Below are 26,420 nucleotides of genomic sequence, written 5' to 3'. Positions count from 1 at the left end.
TTAGCCCTGCAAAGGGCAAAAAATTTGAGGTTTGAAAAAACACTGCCAGCTAATTTGAAATAGACTTTAGCTCGTTCAGAATTGACTTTGAGCGTATTCTTTTTTCGCAAATAAAAGGGGGCCATGTTAAGTCCACTAAGATCGAGTAACAACGGTGGAAAGTTCTGTACATGAACATTTATTGTTCAACTAAAAAGATATAAAGTATAAAAAATAGTAAGTAAAGGTCGTATATTCCAGGAAAGCAAATGAAATACTGGATGAAAATACTGATGAAGCCGATAAAAAGAGACTTTTCAAAGTCCCATCGCCATTTGACTATACTGTGTGGTAAATTCTCAGAAGAAAAATGAATGATAAATTTTCACATAATCAATCAATCATTTAAAAAAACAAATAAAACTGACCAGAGGATTAAAAATAAGGAATCCTGTCAGTATTCGTCGATCATGTCTTTGGCCATAAATTGGATTATGTCCATGCCTCTTTTGACCATACCATAATTTCTGATTTCATGCTTCCCTTTCCAATTCATTGCCTTCACATATTGCTGAAAACCACTTTCAATATTTCTCTGCGCCTCTTGAAGTCTCAAGCCCTTCAGTTTATTTTTAATTTCCAAGCGAACTGTAGATGACTTTATTAAGCTTCGCGTATAAGAATCGTATTGTTGAAATAGCTTATTTGTGCAATTCTCGATAGCTTCTTTACAATCCAAATAATCTGCCAATTCCCACAATTTGACCACGCGGTCCTTTTGATAAAACTGGTACGACCTGCTTAGTGAAAGAACTTCTTTGAGAACTGCACTCTTTACGGAAGGCACCATGAATTCTTCCGATATTTGATGGAGTCCCTTCAACATCTCACTGGCAACTGAAAAAAAATTGTTCAAATCTGTTTTTAAATAGACACATCCCGTGGGGGGGTAGCACTTGATCTTAAAAAACTTCCGTATGTGCAGCCAAAAATTAGACCTTTCAAATCGGACCTTTGCAGTGCAGAGAAAATTTACCCAAATTGGAGTAAGCTTGCCCATGGTAGGAGCTGCCCCTTCGAGAGAGACGTTTTTTTCATAAGAAGATAGTACGCTAAAATCTCGCCAAAACTTAAGATTTATAATACAGAGCTTGTAGATAAATAAGCTTTGCTTTTTCTTGAAAATCTTTGTCCATTTACGGCAAAATATGGCCAGATATTCGCTATTTTACACCCTTAGAATGCACTCTTTCTCAACCTTGCTTATTTCGACCCTTACATTGCACTTTGGGAAACTTGCAAAAAGGATCCTTAAGGCCCCCGGGATCTTTTAAGAAGAATAGCGTGTTAAATAATAAGTGTATATGTAAAAGAAAATTCATACCTAATTCACCGGTTTCAACATTTGGATAAATAATCTTCAAAAGTTGTTCTATCAATGGAAAAGATTTCCCTTCCAAAGTAACTCGTTTGGTTTGTGATTCTTTGAAATTTCCATTGAACATCCTTTCGAAGTACGGTGAAGCCAGGGATAATATCATGGAATGAACGTGAAGTTCTTTTTCTTCAACAACCAAAACGGCATCGCTGTTTTGCCATGCTTTCGAAAATGGTCCTTCCTCCTTCTCAACAGTTTCCTTTATTGGCTCGGTTTCGACTGACATTTTCAAATATATTCTGAAACTGGAAACAGCCGGTACTGATAACATTTTCACGCCTTTAGTTTAATTGAAAACCTTATTATGCACTAGTACTTTTTAAAGAACTAATTTAATGGGATTTAATGGGATTAATTTTTCACGGGGATTAAATTTCGTGGATTTCGCGGATTTGGTTGTCATCCGTGAAAATACTGAAAGTTCCAATGGAAATTTGAAAAGTTCTTATCCGCGAAATTTTTTGAATTGAATTTCGAAAAATGTCAAAAAGCCACTTTTAACATGTTGACCGCCATCAGAGAAGCGCTAATAATACGTATTTCACAACCAACAAGCATAGTTTGGTAGTTGAAATGGCAAAAATAGCACAAAATCGTGAAAATATTACCTCACAATAGAGTCATCCGCGAAATTAAGTCCCCGTGAAATCTAAAAATTTCGCGGATAAGCTCAACCGAAATTTAATTAATCGAGATAAAATTAATCCCATTAAAGTATTCAATTTTCCATATTTTGTTTTTGATTTTGCCACTTTGAGACTCAAATTCTTCTCCTCATGCTCTTACACGTTTTTTATAAGAACAAACTATTTAAGAACATAGAATTTTGATGGCCAAAATATTTTAAGAACAAGTTTAGTTCAAGTCAGATTCTAAGACACCAGAATCGCACAAAAATACATACTGACGTAATGGTGAAAATAAGAATATTTTTAGAATTTTTTACATCTCCAACAGTTTCAATTTTTTGGATATTATTATAACAAAACGTGTACTTTCAGGGCAAAATTGAGAGGCTTTATACATTATTTTACTATTTTGAGCCTTAAATCACTTGAAGTTTTGTTACTCAGCCATTTTTCTGAAATTGTTTTTTTGACGGTTTGAGACTCATTATTCTTATAAAAAAGAGTGAACATAACCAACAAGAAACCTAATAAAACTTTGTGCTTTATATCAAGGTCCTCACACTTCCAACCAATACAGACTTCAAAACATACTGACTCTCTAAAATAAAAACCAGAAAAAAAATCACATTCTTGTCATTGCATCTCACCGTCTCTTTCCCCGCTCTTTTCACATAATAAAACTTTACACATAACATATTTTATTTGTTTGCGGACCGTAACGTACCAAACGTGATCAACTGGTGTTCTATTGTGAAAAAGAAATTTTCTTTCTTTTTACACAAACATTTTTATTAGAACCATTTTATTACCACGAGACTGAAAAACTAAAAACAAAAGAAGAACAACCTGGTCCTCACATTTAAAGAATTAATCAGAGAAATCTGAACTACCCAGGCAAGAACTTGCTGAATAAGAGATCAGAAATTATTGCCAATTGGCATTACCACAGACGAAAATTTCCATTAGGACAGGAAACTAAGCTAGATTAATGATAAGTAATATTTCCATATCCCATATTGTACGAGCAAATGTCGAATAGCTGGTTTATCGGTGACCCAAAAAATGCACTTTTTGTGGAGGACACTTTTTTAGCAAAGTGACGTTAGATTGCTTCTACCGCTACAATGCAAAAACATCTTTTCGTCAATTTATATTTTTACATGTAAAATACAAGATATATTGTACTCTTTTTAACCAATCAGATTGCAGATATTTTTTGGATCGCCGATAAAACATAATAAAAGAGGTTCACAATTTTAAGCCTGAAAACTTTTCAAAAGTAAACAGTTGTATCCAGACACAATTGCTTATAAAAAACGTGTACTTCTCAAATCTTTCTCAATATTTTTGGGGGAACATCGTTTGAAAAGAGCCTCAAAAAGTAGACCAAGACTTTCTTTATTTCTGAGCCACAAGTGGTAATTCTGAATAAACATTTATAAACGAAGACTTACTTAGACAGGAGATCCGTTCTGTATTTTTATAAACTTGATTTATACAGGACGGGTTCAGACGTAGCCTAGAAAAAAGGGGCACACCCAGCGGTTTGCGTGAACGCGTGGATGGGCATTTTCGGTTGCGTGAATGCGTGAAAATTGTAAAAAAAATGCTTGAACGCGTGAATGCGCGAATCTGTGCAATTTTGTGCGTAAATATGTGAATCGTCGATGTGTGAATTTACCCTTTTTCCACTGATTGTGTGCAGTTTTCCAGATTTTCCAATGTTTCCCCGATTTTTCCAGAAAAATGTTCCGATCGGGCTGTTGCGTGAAACAGTGGGGGGGGGGGGCAAAAAAAAAGTACAGTAGGAAAATCGAATTTAGCACTTACCAAAATTAAAACAACATAAGAAAGTTTTCTTTTTTCTAAGAAAATATGACCAGTGAAATAATAACAGAATTTAACAATTTTATAAATGAGGCTCAAAATCGACCAAAATTAAGAACAATTTAAAGAACAATGCTGAGCCTGAAATTACTAAGTTTTACTAAGTCTTACTAAGTCTTAAGCAATTTAGTCATTTAGGGGTCAATGTAGTAAAGATTAACGCTAAAACGCCAAAAATATCTTATAATTACACCCTATGAAAAAGAACAGGATAAGAACAATTTGAGGCTCGAAGTACCAAAGAAATAAGAACAGCCGAGCCTCAGCAAAATTTTACTGCTTCTTATAAAAAAGTGTAAAAGAAGAAATCATAGCATGAATCTCCAGGCTAAGACCTTCTTAGGTCATTCTCGGCTTTTTAGAATAAATTCTCGGTTGGAAACTCAATGAGGCTCAATATTGGCAAAAACATGAGAACAAATTAAGAACAACCCCAGCCTCAGATTTCAGAAATGGCTGAAAAAGTGCTGAAGCCCCTTTAAGTGAATAAAGTAGATAGACATATTAATAAGAACATTTTTTATTAAGAATATTTTTTATTAAGAACATTTTAGATCAACGCGAACCTCAGCCAAAATTTACTGGTTCTTATAAAAAGCGTTTAAGCTACGTAGCCTTATAAGAACCCCGGCGGGTCATCAACTTCATATCTTTAGATGAGAATATGGAGGCCATTGTTTTTATCCAATAGAAAAATTATTAAATGCTGGCGTGAAACCAGACCAGACGCTTACGAAAGGTACGCTTATAAAACTGTTCTCTAATTCGATCTGCATGTTACTACGGACATATTTTGATTATCATATGATGGTCTGATTGTTTTGTTTTATTTTGCATTTTTAGAAATTTTGCTAACGTTTTTTTTTCGCTCCTATCGATGACTCTTTATGTTTTTATGTAAAAAGGGGACTAGGTCCAAGTTACATGCGACATAATGCTTCATATTTATTTCATGGTCAATAATAATGGTCGGTGATGTACTCTTAGGTGCCAAATAAACGGGCCCCCCTGCTTGTTAATTTTTGGAAAATTTTCCAACCCCCCCGGACCTTATTAGGACCCCCCCCCCCGTTTATTAATTCTTAAAAATATTTTCAGCTGTCAAAGAGAAGGCCCCTTTATTTTGCTCTAATTAGCCTGATTTTAGCCTATAGTTACCTTATTTTCGGTTTTCAGAAGTACAATTTCCAACCCCCCGGCAATTAGGTCCCCCCCCCCCCCGCTTATTAAAATCTCGAAAGTTTTCCAACCCCCCCCCCCCCCGTTTATTTGGCACCTAAGAGTATATTCAACTCGGCTCCGCCTCGTGGAAAATTACATAAATCTCAATAACCAACTTTTACCTATTGAACATCTGCTTATTATTCATTCAAATACATCCGCATAAAGAAAACCATCGCTTTTGATTGGTCTTTCATTCACCGGTCAAATCTTTTGAAATGTAGTCTAACTCGGTCATTGCATTTTTAAAGTCTGCCCATGTAACGCGATCATTGAATGAAAAAATTATTTCGTTTGATTGTTTTTATTTAATTATCACATAAAAAATCGTGCAATTATACTTTAGCTAATTACTTATAAATAGATTACGTCATTATTCAAAGTCTCTCGGGTATTTGAGAGACTCATAAATCCGATTCACTTTTTCTGATTTCCAATCCAAGTTTTTTTATCATTCTCTATGAGAGAGAAGTGCGAGGAGATGGGTTCGTATACAAAATTTCAACATCAATGAATTTTCAACTTCAACAAATTTCAACTTTCAATTTCATCAATTTTCAATTAAATTTCAACCAATTTTCAAGCTCATTCAGGGATATTCATTTGGGCTAACTTGGTAAGATTTTATTTATTTATCATATTTATCAAAAACACTTTGTAAAAATTTATTTATAGACTTCAATGACACATGGTTTTATCAATATTTCTTTTTCTGTTGAATTCTCAGTGTGCTATTTTCTTGCGAGTTCATGTGTCATTTTTTCTTTGTGCGTCTCATTTGCTCATTTTCTGTTTGTTCAATCACATTTTTCTCAGTTTTCATTTGCGTCATTTCAGTTTAAGTATTTTATAATTTCAATTTTCAAATTTTCAAATAGTCAATCCTTGTCATTATTTACTTTTCAATTCAATAGTTTGAACCTGTCAATCGTTACAAACGTCTCAAGTTTTATATCCCGCCACATTCAAACAAGTAGTCGATCATTCATCAAATTAATTCGTCGATTACATGTCAAGAAATCTTCGAAACATTCCAAGGATCGACTATCAAATTCTCCACTCAACTGGGAAACGTGTAATCAAACCAAATCAAACGTCAATACGAACCACCAACAGGACAGTTAATATGTCCGTCGAAATAATCAATTCAACGAAAATCGCCATTCAAGAGGTCACCGATGTCATTGAGGAGAATCCCACCTCCACGTTGACCGACATAGATGAATCTATTCAACAACTGATGGGGCTACGTTTGCTCCTCAGAGAAAACGAGAACGCAATCCATGCCGAAAACCCAGAACACGAGCTTCTCGTCTCGACAAAAGCATCTCTTCAATCAATCAGAGATTATGTACGTAAAATCAAAGACTCCAGAGCAAAACTCAGACAAATCGTGGACACAAAGATTCAACAACAAAACGATGGTAAGAAAGACGCTCTACTCTCTTCTCCATCAAGGACACTACACGAACAGTCAACGACCTTATCAAAGAATTCGAACAGAATACATCCAATCTCACCGATGAAGAGCTTATCCAGATCAAATCCAGTCTTGCCAGCAGAGATAACCAAATCGACAGAATTGCCAAGAAATATCAATCTATTCTGCTAGAAAAACCAGTTTCAACTCCTGAAACCTTATTGGAAATTAAAACATTAGGAGAGAGGTATGAACTATTAATTACAACAAAGTCAAATTTTGTCGAACACTTAACCTCTTCTCTTGGAGATCGTGATGTCTACAAACAAAAGCTCTTCTCAGCTGCCAAACTTAATATCGAAATTAGCAAATTTAGTGGCTACGGTGACGTCATAGACATTTATACTTTCAAAGACAATTTCAGTAAGGTCCACGAGAAATCAACACCAAAAACATTTGTTAGGAGATCTTCTAAAGAATAATTACCTACAAGAACCAGCTTTAGGTGTCGTCAAGATGCTCACCGACATTGACGAGATTTGGTCACGCCTTAAATCAACATATGGTGACGTTATGATACTACTCAACCAAAAAATCAACCGACTGGCCAATCTCGATCCTCTCTATCGGATGAAAGATCCTGAATCCACAGCCAACGCCCTCAACAAGATGGTCAATCTCCTCAAAGAGTTATCGACAACTGCAGAAACACACAAGATCGAGCAGTTCCTCTACTATGGAGGTGGTATCAACAAAATCTACTCGCTGATCGGAGATGCTAGATTATCTCGTTGGTTGACACAGATTTCAAACGAAACGTTATCCCCCAAAGCTGAATGGAAGAGACTCATCATTTTCCTTGAATCAGAGATGAAGATTCAGCAACAAAAGATGTTGATCAAAAAGCAAACCAACGAACCTCCAAAACAACCACCGAAACAACCACGTTCACATTATACTGATACAGAGGTGAGTGATCCTACTTCATCCCCTCCTGACCAATCGAAATGTTTTATTTGTGATTCGTCCGATCATATATTGACTTCTGGTCCACAGGGCACAAAATTGATTCAATACTTTGTGTGCAAAAAGTTCGTCGAAATGACACCTTCAAATCGTTTTGCAGAACTCAAACGTAAAAACCTTTGCTATCAGTGCTTATTTCCAGGAGCTCAAGCCACTACAGGAAAACATCGTGAAGGCAAATGTCAAAAGGTCTTCACATGTCAACATCCGAGCCACGAGAAGTACACAATGAAGAAGCACATTCTCGTTTGCAACGACCACAAGTCAGATCCCGGCAACCAAGAAGTACTGGAACAATTCAAATCGCGATGCATTGTCAAACGACCCAACATCCCAGAATTTTCAAAAACGATATCGAACTACTACACGTTTCAATCTTTTCCAATCCGTCCACAAAATGACGACTCAGCTTCAGGTATATATCAGCTTCAACAAATCATCATCAACTCAAAATCTTACCTGATCTTCTACGATTCTGGGTGCAGCGATTTTGTTGTACGTGACCACGCGATCGATCAATTGGAATCGAGAGCCCGACTTCAAGAAAAGGGACCTATCAAGCTTGGTGGTGTTGGCGACGTATCAACACTGTCATCCAAGGGCATCTACAGTATCGATCTACCAACCTTTGACGGCTCAAATGTGACACTCACCGGTGTCGCTCTCAAGAAGATCACTTCAACATTTCCAAATTACCCTCTCGATGGTCAAGTCAAAGATGATATCCATGATGCATTTCGTCGGAGTGGAGGGAATCCGTCAACTTTACCAAAGCTTCCATCATCTGTCGGAGGTGACGTCGACTTTATGATTGGCATACGATACCTACGATACCATCCCAAGGTGATCTTCCAAATGCCTTCAGGACTCACCATTTACAAATCATTGTTCAAAAATCCAGATGGCAGTCGTGGTATAATTGGAGGACCACACGAAATATTCTCAATGATCGAACAGCAATTCAAAGGAAGTGGTAAGAATACTTTCTTTTCAAATCAATTAACAATTTATAAGTCTGGTTTTAGTGTCAACCCAGACGTACCACTCCTTTGTGCAAAACCCAACAAAAACCAATTCGACGAAGCAGAGACAGCTGGGTAGCATCATCAATTACCGATGTATGAAGTGTCGAGACTGCGAAAACTGCAAGACCAACGATTCCATAACAGCCATCAGTATTCGTGAAGAGATCGAACAAGATATCATCAACAAGTCAATCGAAGTCATACCAAACGAGAAGATCACTGTGGCGACTCTACCCTTCACACAAGATCCCAATATCAGACTACATCCAAATCGAATGAAGGCCAAGAAGGTGTACGACCAACAAGTCAAGAAGTTATCCTCTTACCCGAATGACAAACGTGACGTCATCGAATCTGAGGCTAAGCTCCAAAAACTTGGCCACGTCGACTTCATCAGGAACCTTCATCCCAACGTTCAAAACCAATTGGCACACAGCCCAATTCAAAACTTTATACCATGGAGGGCAGTTTGGAAAGCAAGCTCCGTCACAACACCTTGCCGAGTCGTTTTCGACGCATCACAACCAACAAACAGCGGCTACAGTCTTAACTCAATTCTCGCAAAGGGCACCAACGGTATGAATAAACTTGTCGAAATCCTCATTCGCTGGTACTGTCACAAAGTCGCATTTCATACTGACGTAACCAAAATGTACAACGCAATCAAACTCGATCAAAGCCAATGGTGCTACCAACGATACTTGTGGAACAACGATCTTCATCCCAACCAACCTCCGGAAGAAAAAGTTATCAAAACCTTGATTTATGGGGTTAAGTCGAGCGGCAACCAGGCAGAGCGAGCAATACGACAAACGTCAGCACTATCCAAAAACGAATTCCCTGAGATCGATCACATTGTCAACTTCGATCTCTATGTCGACGACTGTATCACTGGAGAAGACAATCTCAAAACCGCCATGGAAAGAGCCGACCAAATGGAAATCTCACTCGGTAGAGGTGGATTCCGATTAAAAGGCTTCACCTTCAGTGGCAGCGATCCTCCAGAATCACTCTCCAAAGATGGCAAATCAATCGGTGTAGGAGGAATGATTTGGTATCCTAAAGATGACGAAGTATCGATCGACGTATCCGAACTAAACTTCGCCAAGAAACGACGAGGAAAGAAACCAGATGAGAAAGTTGGTATCGTTCCATCCACCCTCACAAGGCGTCATTGCGTATCCAAGGTGCACGAGCTATTCGACATCACTGGGAAGATCACACCAATCACTGCGTCACTCAAGATTGATCTCCACAACATCGTACAGCGTGGTTTGAAGTGGGACGATGCCATACCGGACAACCTTAGAGCCATATGGGAATCCAACTTCGAAATGATTCAAGAGATAAAATCAATTCGATACGCCAGAACCATCGTGCCTGATGATGCAGCCAACTTAATGATTGAGACCATCGACTTCGGTGATGCAACCAAAGAGATGGCAGCCGTTGCTATCTATGCCAGAATACTACGTTTAAACGGTGAATATTCGTGCCAACTCGTATTTGCTCGATCAAAGATTTTGTCATCATCAACTCAACCTCGAGCTGAACTCGAAGCAGCTGTCCTCAACACTCATACTTCCGAAGTCGTCAAACGTGCATTGAAGTCCAAACACAACGGATCAATCAAATTGACAGACAGCACCATCGTTCTACACTGGATCAGTAATGATGAAATCTCCCTCAAGCCATTCGTTCGAAATCGAATAATCGAAATCATTCGACACACAACTCGTGAAGATTGGCAACACATCGACACAAACAACATGCTCGCAGATATCGCAACTCGTAAAGGTGCAACAATAGACGATATCAGCAGCAAATCAACATGGATCAATGGGCACTCCTGGCTCAGGGGTGACAAATCAACCTTCCCAACCAAAACTGTAAGTCAAATTAATTTCAATTCTACTGACTTATGTGAAATCAAGAATGAGGCAATTCAAGGCAGTCGTGAAGTTTACTTGGCATCAATGAAGATTGTGTCCGAAGTTCGAGATCACTATTCATGCTCCAAATATCTGATTGACCCAAATAAGTTTCGTTTTCAAAAGGTCATCAGAATACTTGCTCAAGCCATTAAATTTCTACAACTACTTAGATCTTTAGTAGCTCTACGTAAACAATCATCTGCACCAACCTACGAATTCAAATCAAATGGACGACTGACTGATGACGATCAACTCAAGCAAGCCGAGACGTACTTCTGGCGCAAGGGTACTGAAAGAGGTGAAACAGTTCGTCAGCAAAGAGAAGTACAAACGCATATCAACAGAGATTGACGGCATCCTAACGTATACTGGTCGTATCATGCCAACAGACGAAATCAACGTGATCACTCCGATGACGAAAGTGATGAAAGATCTACATCAAACGACCTTCTGCGTTCCAATCATCAGCAAACATTCACCCATCGCCTACGCCGTCCTGAGTGACGTTCACTGGCACAACAAAGTCGTCAAACATTCCGGCATCGAAGCTACGTTACGCTATGCATCCCAGAAGGCATTCATCATTGAAGGACGCGAAGTTGCAAAGAAGGTCAAAGCATCTTGCAAATTGTGTCGTTTCCTCGAAAAATCGAAAGTCAAAGTCAGCATGGGCAAAACACCAAGTTGTTGCAGAACGATTGCTCCTGCTTTCTATAACACACAATGTGACCTCGCTGGACCCTTCCAAGCCTATTCAAGCCACAACAAACGTAAAACTATCAAGATCTGGTTATCACTCTATTGCTGCATCTCTACATCAACATTGTCAATCAAAGTGATGGACGACTACAGTACTCCGTCGTTCCTCATGTCGTTCACTCGTTTCGCTTGCGACAATGGGTATCCAAAGACAATGTACGTTGATCGAGGAAGTCAAATCATCAAAGGCTTCCAAGACACCAAAATCAGTTTCAACGATCTACAACATCGTCTTCACGTCGACGTTTTGGTCGACTTCGAACTTTGTCCAGTTGGAGGTCACAATTACAATGGAAAGGTCGAGAGAAAGATTCGTGAGGTGAAATCATCAATCGAAAAGTCGTTTTCTGGGCATCGGTTATCAGTCATCCAATGGGAAACTATCTGCTCAGAAGTCGCTAATTCAATCAACGATTTGCCTCTCGCACTCAATGGTATTGTGTCCAATTTCGATACCATGGACCTTATCACGCCAAATCGATTGAAGTTAGGACGAAACAATGATCGTAGTCCGGCTGGTCCGTTAGAAGTTACGAAAAGCTTCTCCAAAATACTCGACTCAAACACTGCAATCTACAACGCTTGGTTTGATCAATGGCTCATCAACCATGTACCAAAGTTGATGCACCAACCAAAATGGTTCGTCCAAGATCGTGATATCGCCGTCGACGATATTGTTCTTTTCGCAAAGAATGATTCTGCTATTTCTTCCACTTACCAATACGGAATCGTCAAAGAAACACATCACGGTAATGATAACAAAATTCGTAAAGTGACTGTTCTTTACAAAAATGCTAATGAGAAATCGTTTCGTGAAACAACACGTGCTGTCAGAGAACTGATAGTCATTCATCAAACAGATGAACATGATTTGGTGGATGATCTGAATAGTGTGTATTCAGCTACAAAATAACTTTTGCATCCTGGTTGGGCCAGTGTAACGCGATCATTGAATGAAAAAATTATTTCGTTTGATTGTTTTTATTTAATTATCACATAAAAAATCGTGCAATTATACTTTAGCTAATTACTTATAAATAGATTACGTCATTATTCAAAGTCTCTCGGGTATTTGAGAGACTCATAAATCCGATTCACTTTTTCTGATTTCCAATCCAAGTTTTTTTATCATTCTCTATGAGAGAGAAGTGCGAGGAGATGGGTTCGTATACAAAATTTCAACATCAATGAATTTTCAACTTCAAACAAAATTTCAACTTTCAATTTCATCAATTTTCAATTAAATTTCAACCAATTTTCAAGCTCATTCAGGGATATTCATTTGGGCTAACTTGGTAAGATTTTATTTATTTATCATATTTATCAAAAACACTTTGTAAAAATTTATTTATAGACTTCAATGACACATGGTTTTATCAATATTTCTTTTTCTGTTGAATTCTCAGTGTGCTATTTTCTTGCGAGTTCATGTGTCATTTTTTCTTTGTGCGTCTCATTTGCTCATTTTCTGTTTGTTCAATCACATTTTTCTCAGTTTTCATTTGCGTCATTTCAGTTTAAGTATTTTATAATTTCAATTTTCAAATTTTCAAATAGTCAATCCTTGTCATTATTTACTTTTCAATTCAATAGTTTGAACCTGTCAATCGTTACAAACGTCTCAAGTTTTATATCCCGCCACAGCCCAATTTGTAATAGTCCGTTGGTTACCGTTGTTACCAATCCACGTATACGTGTTGCGAATCCTCTTTGTCAAACTCTCCATTTTTAAACCTCTTATTAGGTTCTTCACTTTAAGACTGATGTCTGCTTTATTTATCCGGTTTCTTATATCGGCACTGTATGGTTGGGCAACAAAGTATTTTGAACAGCTATCGATAGCATCTTGACATTCTAGCTTATCAGCCAGTTCACACAAACTCACTACATCCATACTGCTCCATTTTGGTGATACACTGTCATCCAATGCAAGACACTTGCTTAACAGCAATAGTTCTTTAAAAACAGCACAAGTTAAAGCAGAAATTATGTATTCTTCAGAAATCGCGATAAGCTCTTTCAAGATTTGCAATGTTTTCTTTACGTTTGTTCCTGAAAAAAAAATCATTAAAATTTTACCGAAAATCGAACCGAAATCAATAGGTAATGTAAATTTTGAGGCTAGAAAATGTCTGCACTTCATGACATATGTCACAGAACATGGAATACTTACTTACTTAGTGCACGATTTAATGTCCGTGGTTCCCAGGAATCAGTGACTATGTTTATGTATAGTGATTCATTCTCATGAAAATTTTGCCAAAGGAGGATGGAGGTTTTGAAAATTTAGCATTCATCGTTGCAGTGTAGCCTGTACCAGACTTCTACTGTTTTTTTTTGCTGTGCAGTAATGTCTGTTCCTTTTTGGGACTTAAATGTTTTGACCGAGAAACTCAAACCAATTTGATGTTTTCACTTTCGTAAACATCTCAGGCCCGGCGGAAGCGGGGAGACTGGGGAGAACTTTTGAGCAAAGGATATTTTTTTCTCAAACTCCTAGCGAATTTTATCTCTTTTGAGCCTTCAGTCTCCCCACTCGTATGGTTGTTCCGCCGAGCCTGCATCTTACTTAGAAACGAAATGAATAACCCTGGTGAGATGCTCGCGTAGGCCAAGTGTAGGTTCAGCGCAATGCAATGACCTGTCAAGTACACCCTTTTTTATAAGAACCAGTGATTTTTTTTGAAATTTTCAGGCTTAAATGTTCTTACGATGTTCTTAATACGCCTTGTTCTTAGGTTTTGACCAATTTTCCGTCTATTATAAGATTGTTCTTGGAAAAAGAAGTGTTTAACAGGTCTTCTGTTAGTTTGTAAAGAAAAGAAAAATAAGAAATTTATACTTACCGAAATTGTAGTCAATTTGGATAAATAATCTTCAACATTTGCTCAATCAGCTCAAAAGATTTCCCTTCCAAAGTAACTCGTTTGGTTTGTGATTCTTTGAAACTTCCATTGAACATTTTTTCGAAGTAAGGTGAAGCCAGGGATAATATCATGGAATGAACGTGAAGTTCTTTTTCTTCAACAACCAAAACTGCATCACTGTTTTGCCATGCTTTTGAAAATGGCCCTTTATAAGCCGCCTCTTCTTCCTTTTTACTACTCCTGTTTCTTAAAAAACAAATACACGTTATTTTTTTATAAGAAGATCCAAAACTTTTAGAACATCCAAAACTTTTAGAACATCCAAAACTTGTAGAACCCTCAGATGTTTTTAACTTAAGTATTAAGCCTAAAAGTGTTCTTAACATGTTATTAATTTCACCATTTTGTAAGTATTTGTTACCATTGTGGAATCCGCCAAGCCTTAGAATGTACCTTCACAATTTCACATCATCAAATATGCTGAATTTTTCTAAGTGAATGTTTCTCATATTTTTTTTACTCCAAGATGATCCTAATTACCCATCATGTCCCGTGTCACTAAACTTCAGCCCCCCCCCCCCCCCCAATATGAAGATGCTTCCTACGGCACTGTACTTTTACACATTGATACGTAGAAAATAGATAAAAAAGAGTCCTAGCAATGTTTTTTTTATATAAATTACTTTTTTAAGGAGATATTTTATTTTAAGAAAATTATGTTGATCCACACAAATGATCGATGTAGTGACAATAAACTTTGTTACCGTTGAATCAATCCTTAGGTAAAGTACACGTTTCTTTTTTATAAGAACGTCAAAAAATTTCGAAGCCTTTGGATGTTCTTAGTTTTTTGGATTTTAAGCCTAAAAATGTTCTTAAAATGTTCTTATTTTCAGCATTTTTTGAGCATTTTGATGTAATTTCTTAAGAAATTGCATGTTTTTAAGTCTCCAAAGCCTTAGTATGTTCTTAGAATGTTAAATTTTTGGGCCTCGAAGCCTTATGTTCTTATATAGTTTGTTCTTATAAAAAAACGTGTATCTGTCTCGATATAATTTGCAACAGAGACAGTTATTAGGCGGTAACTTTTGATGGAATTCGAATTTGATAGCGGTTTTGTGCTCGTTGAAAAGATAAACAGGAGTGAAATATTATCAAAAAGAAAAAAATTCATAAAAGATCTGAAAATGAAGATCGCAAACTAAAATTGAAAAAGAAAATCAACTTCTTGTAGAATCGTGCTATCATCTTAGAACGTAATAATTGCGAAAAAAAATCAAAAATCTTATATTCAGTCAAAAATACAGCTTAAAACGTTTCCCTGGTTGACTTGAAAAAGGGCTCTTTCTTGTCGTTTTTTGATGGTTTTGATAAGTCAATCAGTCATACACTTTGAACTACAGGGTGTCCGGAAAAGAATATCGAGTCGTACCACTTCTATAGAAAATTTAACGTCATGAAAATTGTAAAGAAATTTAATTCTTTTTAATCATAATGACTGTTGTGAAGATAATTATTTTGTTGGTATATATTTTCTCACATCTTTCTAAACACACGCAACAACCTTCTACTCAGAATCATGTTCAAACTCGATGCTTTTTTTCCAGACACCCTGTATATCCTTCACTTGAATTAAATTTTTTGGAAAACTTTGCCACATTGATGATCTGTTAGGATCAAAGAATCACTCGTGTGAAAGAGATAGATATAGCACATACTACTAGACAAAAATTACACTGAAGTCGTAGAATTTTATTAATAATTAATAAAAAAAGCAGTAAATGAACGCATTCAATTGTGTGTCCTATCCTGCAATTAAATCGGTAGATATTTGTTTCATCTCATTCATTTCTGAACAATATGCACTGTAGTCAAGAATACTGTACGTACCACCACTATTATACTGTTCCAACGGACTTGCCCTTCTAACTTTTTAATTATTTCGTTCATTTTGAGCCCTATTATCTTTTTTTTCAATTTCATGTTGATTTTTGCTCCATGAAGCAAATCTTTCAAATTATTTTGGTAACCCCTTTCAACAAGATACTTGAGACATGCTTCAATAGCTTCACTACAAGCCAAAGAATCGGAAATTTCTAATAGTGCCAGACGTTTTCAGATGTCCATTCATCAAAGGATAATTTGCTCATTGTTAATGCTTCTTGGAATATTTTTCGAGTGATGGCTGATACGTTGTATTCGTCGGAGAGTTGAGCAAGCTCTTTCAAATTTTGCAATTTATTTTCCAGTTCACCGCCTAAAATAGAATTGCGAAAGACATACATTTTGTCCCAAAAAATATGACAAATTTTTATGTAAAGTAAAAATGCTCATGATTTATGCAAAATTCTATGACTTGTATGCTTAATATCTATTAATTGAGCAGAGAATTTCGATCTTATTTCAAAGTCCAGTTAATATGATGAGTTTTGTGCTTTTACTTTATATAAAATTTGTCCGCTTTTTTTGGGACACGTTGTAGTGATAAACCAGGTTGTCTACAGAACTTTTAATACAAGCAAAGTTTTTTATCTTCATTTAAAATCCTCTTATAACTACAGAGTACTCTTAGGTGCCAAATAAACGGGGGGGGGGGGGGGTTCGACCGGGGGGGGGGTTGGAAAAAAATTTTCAATTTAAATAAACGGGGGGACCTAATTACCGAGGGGGTTGGAAAATGGACCTTAAAAAACCTAAAAAACCCTTAAAAGGGTCAAAATAGACTAAATTTAGGCTTCTTAGAGTAAAACAAGGAACTTTCCTTTTGGTAGCTGGGATTTTTTTTCAAAAATTAATAAACGAGGGGGTCCTAATAAGGTCCGGGGGAGTTGGAAAAAGATCGAAAAATTAACAAGCGGGGGGTCCGTTTATTTGGCACCTAAGAGTACATGTTAAGACTGCAACTTGTTACTTGAGAAAGTGTTCTGAATCACCAAGACAAGACGTAATTATTTTCCAGAAAAATGATCAGTATCAAATCAAAATCAAGAAAAGATTTCGCATACCGATTTCACAGCCAAAATTAGGATATATGATCTTCAACATTTGCTCAATCAGCTCAAAGGACTTTCCTTCCAAAGTGACTCGTTTGGTTTGCGATTCTTTGAAACTTCCATTGAACATCTTATCGAAGTAAGGTGAAGCCAAGGATAATATCATGGAATGAACGTGAAGCTCTTTTTCTTCGACAACCAAAACGGCATCACTATTTTGCCATGCTTTTGAAAATGGTCCACCTTTTTTTGCAGATGCTTCTGTCATATCTTTCTCCTTCTGTATATTTAAATGAAATATTGAATTTTTGATTAAGACATTCCTTTTCTGTAAGTATTTGAGGCTGAAGGCCTACACGTTTTTTTTATAAGAACAAACTAAACTGAACATTCACAAACATTCCATAGCGTTCCTCGTTCTCAGTTAGTCAGGATGCAGAAAAATTAGTTGCTTACTTATCTCAGCCGCAGAAAAACACACATACATAAACTTGAAAGAAATTTAACGGCAAAGATCTTTCTCAGACACAAACACAACACACGAATAAATCACACACTCAAGTATTTTTGCAAATGCAGCGTTCCCCTTTCACAATAAAAATGCATTATACGCGATCATGATGATCAAAATTACAAAAAATAAAGATTTCTTAAGCTTTCTGAGAACTGAAACCGTGACCTATTGAACTTTTATCCTTGAGGTATTCCAATCTCGTTTGTGCGTTTTATCTATACTCTCTCTTAATCTAAATTACAGACAAACTTTTACAAAAAATCAAATCATGTACTGTCTTGCAAAAGAATAATATACTTTGTTGGATGCTTTTTTTCTTGTTTGTGTACACACGATACTCTTTCAAATCAATACCACTTTAAAAACAAAGAAGTTCCCAGAAAATTCTGTTATGTCATATAGCCGCCATTAATGTCTTTTTTTTAAGAGAACACATCAAAAATTTTTGAAGCCTTCGGATGTTCTTAGTTTTTTGGGTTTTAAAGCCTAAAAATGTTCTTAAAATGTTCTTATTTTCTCCATTTTGTGACCATATTTACCCATTTTCCTAAATATTCGAATGTTTCAGAGTCCACAAAGCCTTCAAATGTTCTTAACTTGTTCTTAATATTTCAAAACCACATGTTCTTATATTCTTATACTCTTTGTCGTGAAACTCTTTTAACAAAATAAAGAGTAACATGATGTTTGCGCCTTGATGCTCTTCTCCCTCTTTACTTTTTTTAGATCTTAAATAATGACAACCTTGTCCCCGTGTATCTGAGGCTTTATTTACGTTACTTTTGGACGCCTGGGAATACATGACGCTATGAGTAAGCGTCAAAAAGCCGATTTTAAACAAGGAACTACAGATTTTTAAAAGCCCGAAGGGCTAGATGACGTGCTTTGGCTAAAAGTGTAGCGTGGTTCACTAGAAAATCCTACATAAGTCGCGTGACATTAAATAGAATTGCAGCATTTGAGCAACCAGAAGCTTCGCGGGTTTTCGAAAACAATAGCAACATTCATAGCGATAATCATTCTTTTTTTTTGCTTGGAAGAGCTTAAAGCATGCCATCTAGCCCTTCGGCCTTTACAAAAATCTGTGCAGGGATTGTATTAGCAGATCGGATAATGGCAGATTTAACCGAAAGCAAAATGCTCCCCAGATCATCGATTTCTCAGCTATAACCAATATTTTGGACGATTACAACTATTGATTTCAAATCCCCGAAACTCCTGGATGCGAAGTGAATTCTAAACACGTAACCCGTGTGGTTTTCACACCAACTCTCAATGTGGATAAAATCTTAAGGCTTCACTTTTTCTTGCTTCAGAAAAATTGAAGATTAACCTCTTCAGGGCTTTAAACTCAAATGATTTTAACTCGTTTTCCGCGTGTACTTTTAACAAGCTAAAGACTCCAACCATCATAATTCGTTTTTATTGCCTCTCTAATCATGACCAATCCATCACCGTTTTGAATTTCCTCGCTTATTTTGAGAGCTCTAAGGTTGACATTGTTTTCTTCTTTCGTTCCGCAGGAAGATAGACCTTGATTATGAAGTGCATTGTCACCCAGAAACCAACACTCAACTAACACCGGTCGTCATTTCACATGCATTGTATGGCTGCAAAAGTGATTGGTCTTCTATTGGTAAAGAACTCAACTACATCACTAAAAGAAAGGTAAATTCCAGTCCCCTAAGAGTGTACCTTAAGGATTAATTTTCGCGTGGAATTTCGAGAATCTAAAAGTTTCGCGTGGATTAAAGCTCTCTTTCATCTAATTGTTTCACTTTATTAAGGTTTTTGGCCGAAATTCTGATTTTAAAATTTTCGCGAGGACTAAGTTTCGCAAAAATTACCAAAATTCGCGAAAATCGCGAAAATTAATCCAAACCAAATTTAATCCACTTAAGGTACCCGAAAGTCTCGACACCGTGTCATAGAGTGATAAAAAAATCGCGTGTTGAGATAAGGATAGGCTTGGAAATAATGGGCTTCTATTCACGGTATGCGTCATTACAATTACAATGTCTTCTGACATTACATCACGGATCCGATTACATCACAGATGATTGGTTGTAAGAGACGTAAAATCAGTCAATACGTCATTTTCAACCAACCAGTTGTTGGTTCCGTGGAAGACATTGCACAATGATACATATCATGAATAGTATTTTGTGTATTTCAGATATACTGTACGGTGGGTGACAGACTTTTTAATATTTAATATTTTTGCTTTAAAGTTTTTAAATCTCAAGTAACCGTCCTGGAAAATGAAGACTGGCCTAAAACAGTACTGTAAAATAAAAACTGTAATGAGGCTAAGTAGGAATTTTAGTAGGGGAATTGCTGGTTTCGGGTTGGGGAGTTGCCAGTTTTGAGTTTGGGGAGTGACTAGTTTCGAGCTACCGGAAAGAAAAGCATGTTTTTTTTAAAAGCACTGACCTTTATAAAAAAACTTGAACTCTGGACCCTGAACTTTGGTTGGCTAGAATCGAAGAACTACCTCCAAGGCTTTTATCTTGACGAAGTTAACGTCCGTTACAGGGAGGTAAACGTGAGAAGATATCGATGCACAGAGTTTACTGCCGGAGTTTCGAAGACCTCTAATTCTAATTCCTTTAGAAAGCAAAACCCGTTCACGAATTTTCTCACTTCTTTAAGATTATTCTTTTTAAGCAGTGACAATTCTTGGACTATACATCATTATACCTAGTGGTATACCCCAGGTATACAACCATGGACAAAGGGATTTCCCTGTGAAATCACAAATGATTTTTAAGCGCGTTAAACTTCAGTTGGGAAGTAGAGTTTTAACTCTGAGTTTAAACATGAGACTTAAGACTTACGACCTTAGGATCTTAAGATTTAAAAGCTCAAATTTGCTCCAATAAGGTTTGGAATATAGCCTAGAAGCCACTGGACCCCTCCAAAATCGAAATATTCAATGATAGAAAGCGGAAGGGCTAAAATTGCAATTTTCGCCCGAAGTTTAAATTTGAAAAATGTTAAAATACGCTAAAATCTCAATATCTTTCGACCATGATTGTATCTAGTGGTATACTCACTGACTTTTATATACCCTGGACCAAGCTTCTCAATCCCAGCCAAGGAAAATCTTTGATCGGAGTTTTTTGAAAATTGGTACCCTACTGGCGGTACTACTCGATAGCGGTGTAAATGCATCGAGAGCGCTAGGTCTACTTTTCCTCGAATTCTTTTGATGATGTAGCGGCGTTAGACGTTAATTTTTAACATTGCAATGGCTTCTCCTCGGGTACCAATTCCAAAAAAACTCCAATCAAAGATGGCAGATATTGCTTGGTCCAGGGTTATATAAAGGTCAGTGGGTATACTCCATTAGTATTACCCAAGATGTGAAAAAGAGATAATTTTCCGAATTCTTACCATCACCCTCAGGTGGTATGTTACGACGCTGTGAACCATGGTTGTAGCAGTAGTCATGAAGATATGGCTTATAAAGACATGGCGCTAGATCTGGTCATCTTGTTGGAGAAACTTAACCTTCCAACTGTTAGTTGTATTGGTAAGTTGTTGTATTGGTAGTGTTTTGTGGAAGATTGGACCATTCCATTTTGTATCCATAGAGGGGGTGGGCGCACATTTCCAAAGGGTAATCGGAGAAGAATTTTCCAGGGGGTTCTAAACGAGTATTTTAGGTAAAGGTTTAATCTAAAATTTCCAGGGGTAAAAGACTCATTTTAATTCGTCCACCCTGACTTTTAAGGTATGAAAATAATTTTTGCAAGGCTTCTTTTGCAAATTTTGCCATCGTCCAGGGGGTATCCACACATTTCTAAGAATCTGTTTTTGCCTTGAAAATGTTCGTCCACCCCCTGTATGGAAATTTGATTTTTGTCCATGACAAATCCTTCCCCTTTACTAATAGGTTTTGTCCTAATCAATCCTAATTGTAGACATCCTTGACTAAAAGTCTAATGACCGATGAAACCCTCTTTTGTTGTAAAACCCCTCTTTTGTTATATGCTTTGACACAATTCTAGGTTTTTGTATTCCTGAGAGTTCAGGTAACGCTGTTTTGTCACTTTGTGCCTCAAATTGTTCTTATCCTGTTCTTATTTACAGGAAGTAACTAAGGTATTTTAGGCATTATACCCAATTTGTTTAATACTTTGACCCCTTGAATTGCTTGAAATTGAGTAATTTCAGACTCAGCATTGTTCTTAAATTGGTCTTATTTTTTGGTGATTTTGAGCCTCATTGTTCTTATAAAATTGTTCTTATAACTATATCACCTATCTTGTTGATTCTTCGTAGGCCATCGTATGGGCGGTAAAACTTTAATGACACTAGCCTTGACGCAACCAGAACGTTTTGAACAAGTGGCCATTATCGACATCGCGCCTAGTGCTGAAATCCTGATTGAGAATACAACCAAGGATTTGGAGAAGCTGGCGAACCTTCAGTTGTACAAATTCCAATGTAAAGAAGATTTGGAGGCTTATTTGAAAGAGCAACAACTTGTAAGGCTTTCTTTGTATACACCCAAATCTAGTTAATAGCGAGTTTATGTATTTGCTCTTTTGAGGATGGTAGAGTGATTGAAACAATTTGGAATAACCTGCACTTCTGACCCGCAAAATCGAGGACGGTAAAACTGCTGATTTACCGTCGTTCTCAGTCGGTTAGGATGTAGACAATTAGAACCTTACCGTCTCCGTCACAGAAAAACACAGATACATAAACTCGGTAATATCTATCCAATGCCCTCCCAAGATGTTTCCTATAGGAAAGAAATAAGAAGATGCTCGAAGGTTTAAGCCTTATTTTAAGTTCATTCCTTATTAAACCTCGGAATAGGTTGCACTAAATTCTGTCTCCAATTGACGGAAATAAATGAACGCTAACTACCAAAATAGCAAAAAAAGGTTATGTTTACTTTAATTTTTTACACTGTTGTATTCAAATTTCGATTCTTTTGTTCATGGGGATGATGCATAGAGAATCACGTGTGCTTAAAACGTACAAGATCCCTGTTCTAGGCTGGACTAAGTCATTTAGACGCCTCTGCAGTGGAACCAACCGCTCGAGTTTTCGCTCTTAATTTTTGTCCAAATTTGTGTAGATTGTCGGTTCATCTGCATTTACGGTTTCCAATCGCTCTGGTATGTGTTACGGATAGGAAGTGTTCATACTCACTTTGGAATGTTTCGGAGCAAGAAAACGGAGCAGTTCCATTCCGATGAAAAAAAAGTGAAGCGAAACCGTTTCGATTGGTTTTGCCTTTTTAACGTCTTCTTTTTTGACGCTTTTAATTATGACTTTCACACTTGTTTACGGGACCGTTTCGTTACGGAACGATACGGAACCGTAATATCTGAACATAGTCTTAGCACAACTTTTTGGACCTACCCCGGTGGAGGTCCTATAAATTAACCTGTGTTTGTTCGTTCGTCCGTTCGTTCGTCTGTTACCAACTTTTCTCAGGATTGAATCATAGGAATCTTTTGATTTTTGGTACAAAGGTGGAAAATGGTGGTGGCCAAAATGTGACGGAGCCCGATTTTCGAGAAAAAAAAATTTTTGGGCAAATTTGGGCCAAAAAACGGCTAAAAAACAGGTTTTTTGGACTTTGTGGAAAAATGGATCATTAATTTTTTTTGATTTTTTGCATGAAAGTAGGGTACCATCATAGGTAAAAGATGGCTCAAGCAGAATTTTGCAAAAAATTTTTGTTGGCTCAAAAAACGCATGTTTATCTATAAGAATTACTATTAATAAGCATACATCAATGTTCTTAGTCAAATTACTCAATTTTTTTATGAGATAGATGTTTTTTTTGCTCATGAGGGCTTACTTTTGAAGAATATGTGTGTTTAAGACAGGAAATTTTAGTTGCTTGGCGTGTTCTCATAGAAAAACTGGCCAAATTCGATATTTTTTTATAAGCACATTATCAATTACTTAGGTATTAGCTTTTCTCGAGATTGGCTTTTTCATTCTTTATGATATTTTGCACAAATATGTATAACCATAAACCTTCGAATGTGACGGAGTCTGATTTTCAAATAAAAATGTTATTGGGCAAATTTGGGCCAAAAAACCGGCTAAAAAACGGGTTTTTGGACTTCGTGAAATAATGGATCATTGTTTTTTTCTGATTTTTTGCATGAAAGTAGGTAAAAGATGGCTCAAGCAGATTTTTGTAAAAAAAGAATTTTTCGGCTCAAAAAACGCATCTTTATCTATAAGAATCACTATTAATAAGCATACATCAATTTTGTAGCCGAATTACTCAATTTTTTATGAGATAGATGTTTTTTTGCTCACGAAGTCTTGAATATGAAAGAATTATTTCAAGAGCATGAAATCTGGTTTCTAAAAGTTTTTTTTATAAAAAAACAAACGACTAATTTAAATAGATCGTTACTTTTTGTGTTCTGAATGATTGTTTAATGGTCACGTCACGTAGATATCAATTATAAATGTGTTAAATGCATAACCAGGTAGGTCCGTAAAAGTATCACTTGTTCTTTCTCCTTTCGCTTCAGGATTTGCGTTTGATGCGTTCCATCTTATTCAGTATAATTCAACGTAACGATAAATTGAACTTAACCGTCAACCTCGCCAACGTCCGCAAAAATTATCAAGATGTGTTGGCGTTCCCGCCCTTCCAACCAGACGTCACTTTTAACGGCCCATCACTCTTCATAACTGGTTTCCAGTCCCTTGAAAAGTTGTAAGTTTTTTAAGGAACAGATAGGTAGTTAGACATGGTGTTTCAAGAGCTGCTGGCATACTAATAGATTCGTGCTCCTACACTATAGGTCTGTGATTCACACTAGGATATTTCAAGAGCTAAGCACCAGTTTGCAGAAATCTTATGTAAATGTATACATGTTTTTTTAAGCATACAGGCTCGGAGATGCTTAGTTCAGGGCTTGTCAAGGCAAATGCTTCCAAAGGATGTTTATATCCAAGGCAAAACTTTAGGGAAAATCCGAAAAATTGCAGCCAAAAACAGGCAAAATCAGGAAAATTCATTTTTCATAGGCTTAGGGTAATGCTTAGTACATGCTTAATTTTTGCTATATCTAAGCCTGTATATGCTTTTAAGTGCAATATGCTGATAAAAAACATATAGGATGGCTGAGTAATTAAGTGACGTAGTCTTCCATACGCTGAAAGAATTTCTGACAATGCTTGTAAGAAAAAAAATATTTTTACAGTAGTGTAAAATGAAATTACCGTAAACTTCACAAAAAAAATTTCCAGAATGGTTATAGGTATAAATCACATATTTCCTTACTTTTTAATTTTAGTTTGGGGGATTTTCCATGGGTATACAAGCGATTCCCAAGTGCAAAGATCCAATACCTACCAGAACTTGATCGCTGGTTACATTTGGAACGTCCTGACAAATTACTGGAAATTTTCGGTGAGTTTTTCATGGAGAGAGAAGATACGAGCAATGAAAAACGAACAATGTCAATCTCTGGGTGATTGGTGATGGGTTGTTTTTTTTGTCACGTGACCATTTATTTATGATAGGTACACCCTTTAATCAGACTCAGACTCTTTGTTCTTGTGGTATTTCAAACTAAAGCCGTCATTGTGGGGTTTACACAGCTGGCACGCAACGTTGTTTTAACGTTCAAATAACGTTATTTGGACGTTATGTATGTCACATGGACGTTGTTTTGACGTTGTGTGCCGGCTGGGTAGTAAAAGATATCGCATACGCAAGATTGAATTTCTCCAATATCTTAGGCTGCACACATCCCCTCTGATAAGTTTTGATATAGGGGATGCGAATCAGGCTCACAAAACCGTTCCGAACTTAGCAAAAAATCTGCTAACCAAAAAATGAGTTGAATGATAGAGAACTTTGATTGACAGTTTGTCGTCTTTTGTTATCTTGAGAGTTTTGTTTGCTAATTCAATTAATTTCGATAAACAAAAAGAAATAGAGGAGAAAGAGAGATTTCTAGCCATATGTTCTTTTTATTTGAAGCTTTATTTGATTTCTATTTACGTCATCAAAAAACTAACTCAAACAATACATATCGAGTTTTTTGAAAAATACAAGTCGCCAAAATTCTGCAAAATACATAGCTATTCGGTAATTTTCTCGGAAGCGATATCAGAGCCCGATTCGCATCCCCTATATCAAAACTAATTTGGGGATGCATACAGCCTACCAATATCTGGAATATCTATTAAATCTAAAACGAAAATTACTATGGATGGTTGGTTTTTAAGTTTAGCTATTTAGTTATCTCGCTTTCTTTTCGTTTGTTTTTTGTTTTTGTGGTGGAACTCCATTGATCCTTATGTAAATAAATTCATGGTTTTGAAAATGTAAAAATAATTGGTACTATAAGTTGATTTTTCATGGAACCGATCCTTGTTCCGTCGTAGGATGCAACGAGCCGAAAAGGTATCTTTCATTCTGAAGCTTGAAAAGCATTTTGTTTGTTTACATTGGTTGGTTGGTTTGTTGTTATGGTAACTTGATTAATGCAGAAAAATTTCATCAAAGTCTCCAGAAGACAAGTTTGATTGTGTTTTAAAGTTGGTTAACAGTGTTTTTTAGTAACATAATAATTTTTCAGTTCAAAAATAAGTTTCTGAAGGAAAATCAAATGGGCGTGTGTATGGCTAAACCTACTTATTATGGGTGGTAATAGGATAGGAGCGATTTTTATTTGAGTTTATTCTTTCATCACGTGAATCTTTTCAGAGAACCATCTTCATA

At 36.5% G+C, this 26,420-nt stretch overlaps 3 protein-coding genes across 3 annotated transcripts in view; 2 read left to right on the top strand and 1 right to left on the bottom strand.

Annotated features, from left to right (window-relative positions):
- LOC136807633 (sn-1-specific diacylglycerol lipase ABHD11-like) overlaps positions 1-21,798 on the top strand; it is a 31,039-nt gene extending 9,241 nt beyond the window's left edge. Inside the window, exons 2-4 of the mRNA XM_067064226.1 lie at positions 19,216-19,360; positions 21,101-21,227; positions 21,788-21,798. Coding sequence (XP_066920327.1) covers positions 19,216-19,360; positions 21,101-21,227; positions 21,788-21,798 — 283 coding nt within the window. The remainder of the gene's footprint in view (positions 1-19,215; positions 19,361-21,100; positions 21,228-21,787) is intronic.
- On the bottom strand, positions 434-1,714 carry LOC136807571 (kelch-like protein 30). The gene is made up of 2 exons (XM_067064155.1): positions 1,364-1,714; positions 434-876 (listed from the first exon to the last, which is right to left on the bottom strand). The coding sequence occupies exons 1-2, from the start codon at positions 1,686-1,688 to the stop codon at positions 434-436; spliced, it is 768 nt and encodes a 255-aa protein (XP_066920256.1). The 5' UTR covers positions 1,689-1,714.
- A 185-nt stretch (positions 21,799-21,983) lies between the features above and the next one.
- LOC136807596 (sn-1-specific diacylglycerol lipase ABHD11-like) lies at positions 21,984-25,423 on the top strand. Its single transcript, XM_067064187.1, has 3 exons — positions 21,984-22,185; positions 24,214-24,401; positions 24,985-25,423. Exons 1-3 carry the CDS (start codon positions 21,988-21,990, stop codon positions 25,163-25,165), a joined length of 567 nt encoding a protein of 188 aa, XP_066920288.1. The 5' UTR covers positions 21,984-21,987; the 3' UTR covers positions 25,166-25,423.
- Positions 25,424-26,420: the final 997 nt, after the last annotated feature.

The sequence above is a fragment of the Clytia hemisphaerica genome, unplaced genomic scaffold (genome assembly GCF_902728285.1).
Source record: "Clytia hemisphaerica strain Z4C2 unplaced genomic scaffold, Clytia hemisphaerica genome assembly, whole genome shotgun sequence".
NCBI lineage: Eukaryota > Metazoa > Cnidaria > Hydrozoa > Leptothecata > Clytiidae > Clytia > Clytia hemisphaerica.
The sequence above is the reverse complement of the archived record's forward strand: the minus strand, read 5'-3'. Positions and strand labels throughout refer to the sequence as shown.

What these genes read in the sequence shown, in the direction of transcription:
- LOC136807571 (XM_067064155.1), bottom strand. Translation starts at nt 1,688, where the DNA reads ATGTTATCAGTACCGGCTGTTTCCAGTTTCAGAATATATTTGAAAATG. An exon ending in TGTTGAAACCGGTGAATTAG is followed by an intron (nt 877 to 1,363) that starts GTATGAATTTTC and finishes ATTTTTTTTCAG; the next exon opens with TTGCCAGTGAGATGTTGAAG.
- LOC136807596 (XM_067064187.1), top strand. Translation starts at nt 21,988, where the DNA reads ATGGGCGGTAAAACTTTAATGACACTAGCCTTGACGCAACCAGAACGT. An exon ending in ATTTGAAAGAGCAACAACTT is followed by an intron (nt 22,186 to 24,213) that starts GTAAGGCTTTCT and finishes CTTTCGCTTCAG; the next exon opens with GATTTGCGTTTGATGCGTTC. An exon ending in TTCCAGTCCCTTGAAAAGTT is followed by an intron (nt 24,402 to 24,984) that starts GTAAGTTTTTTA and finishes TTTTAATTTTAG; the next exon opens with TTTGGGGGATTTTCCATGGG.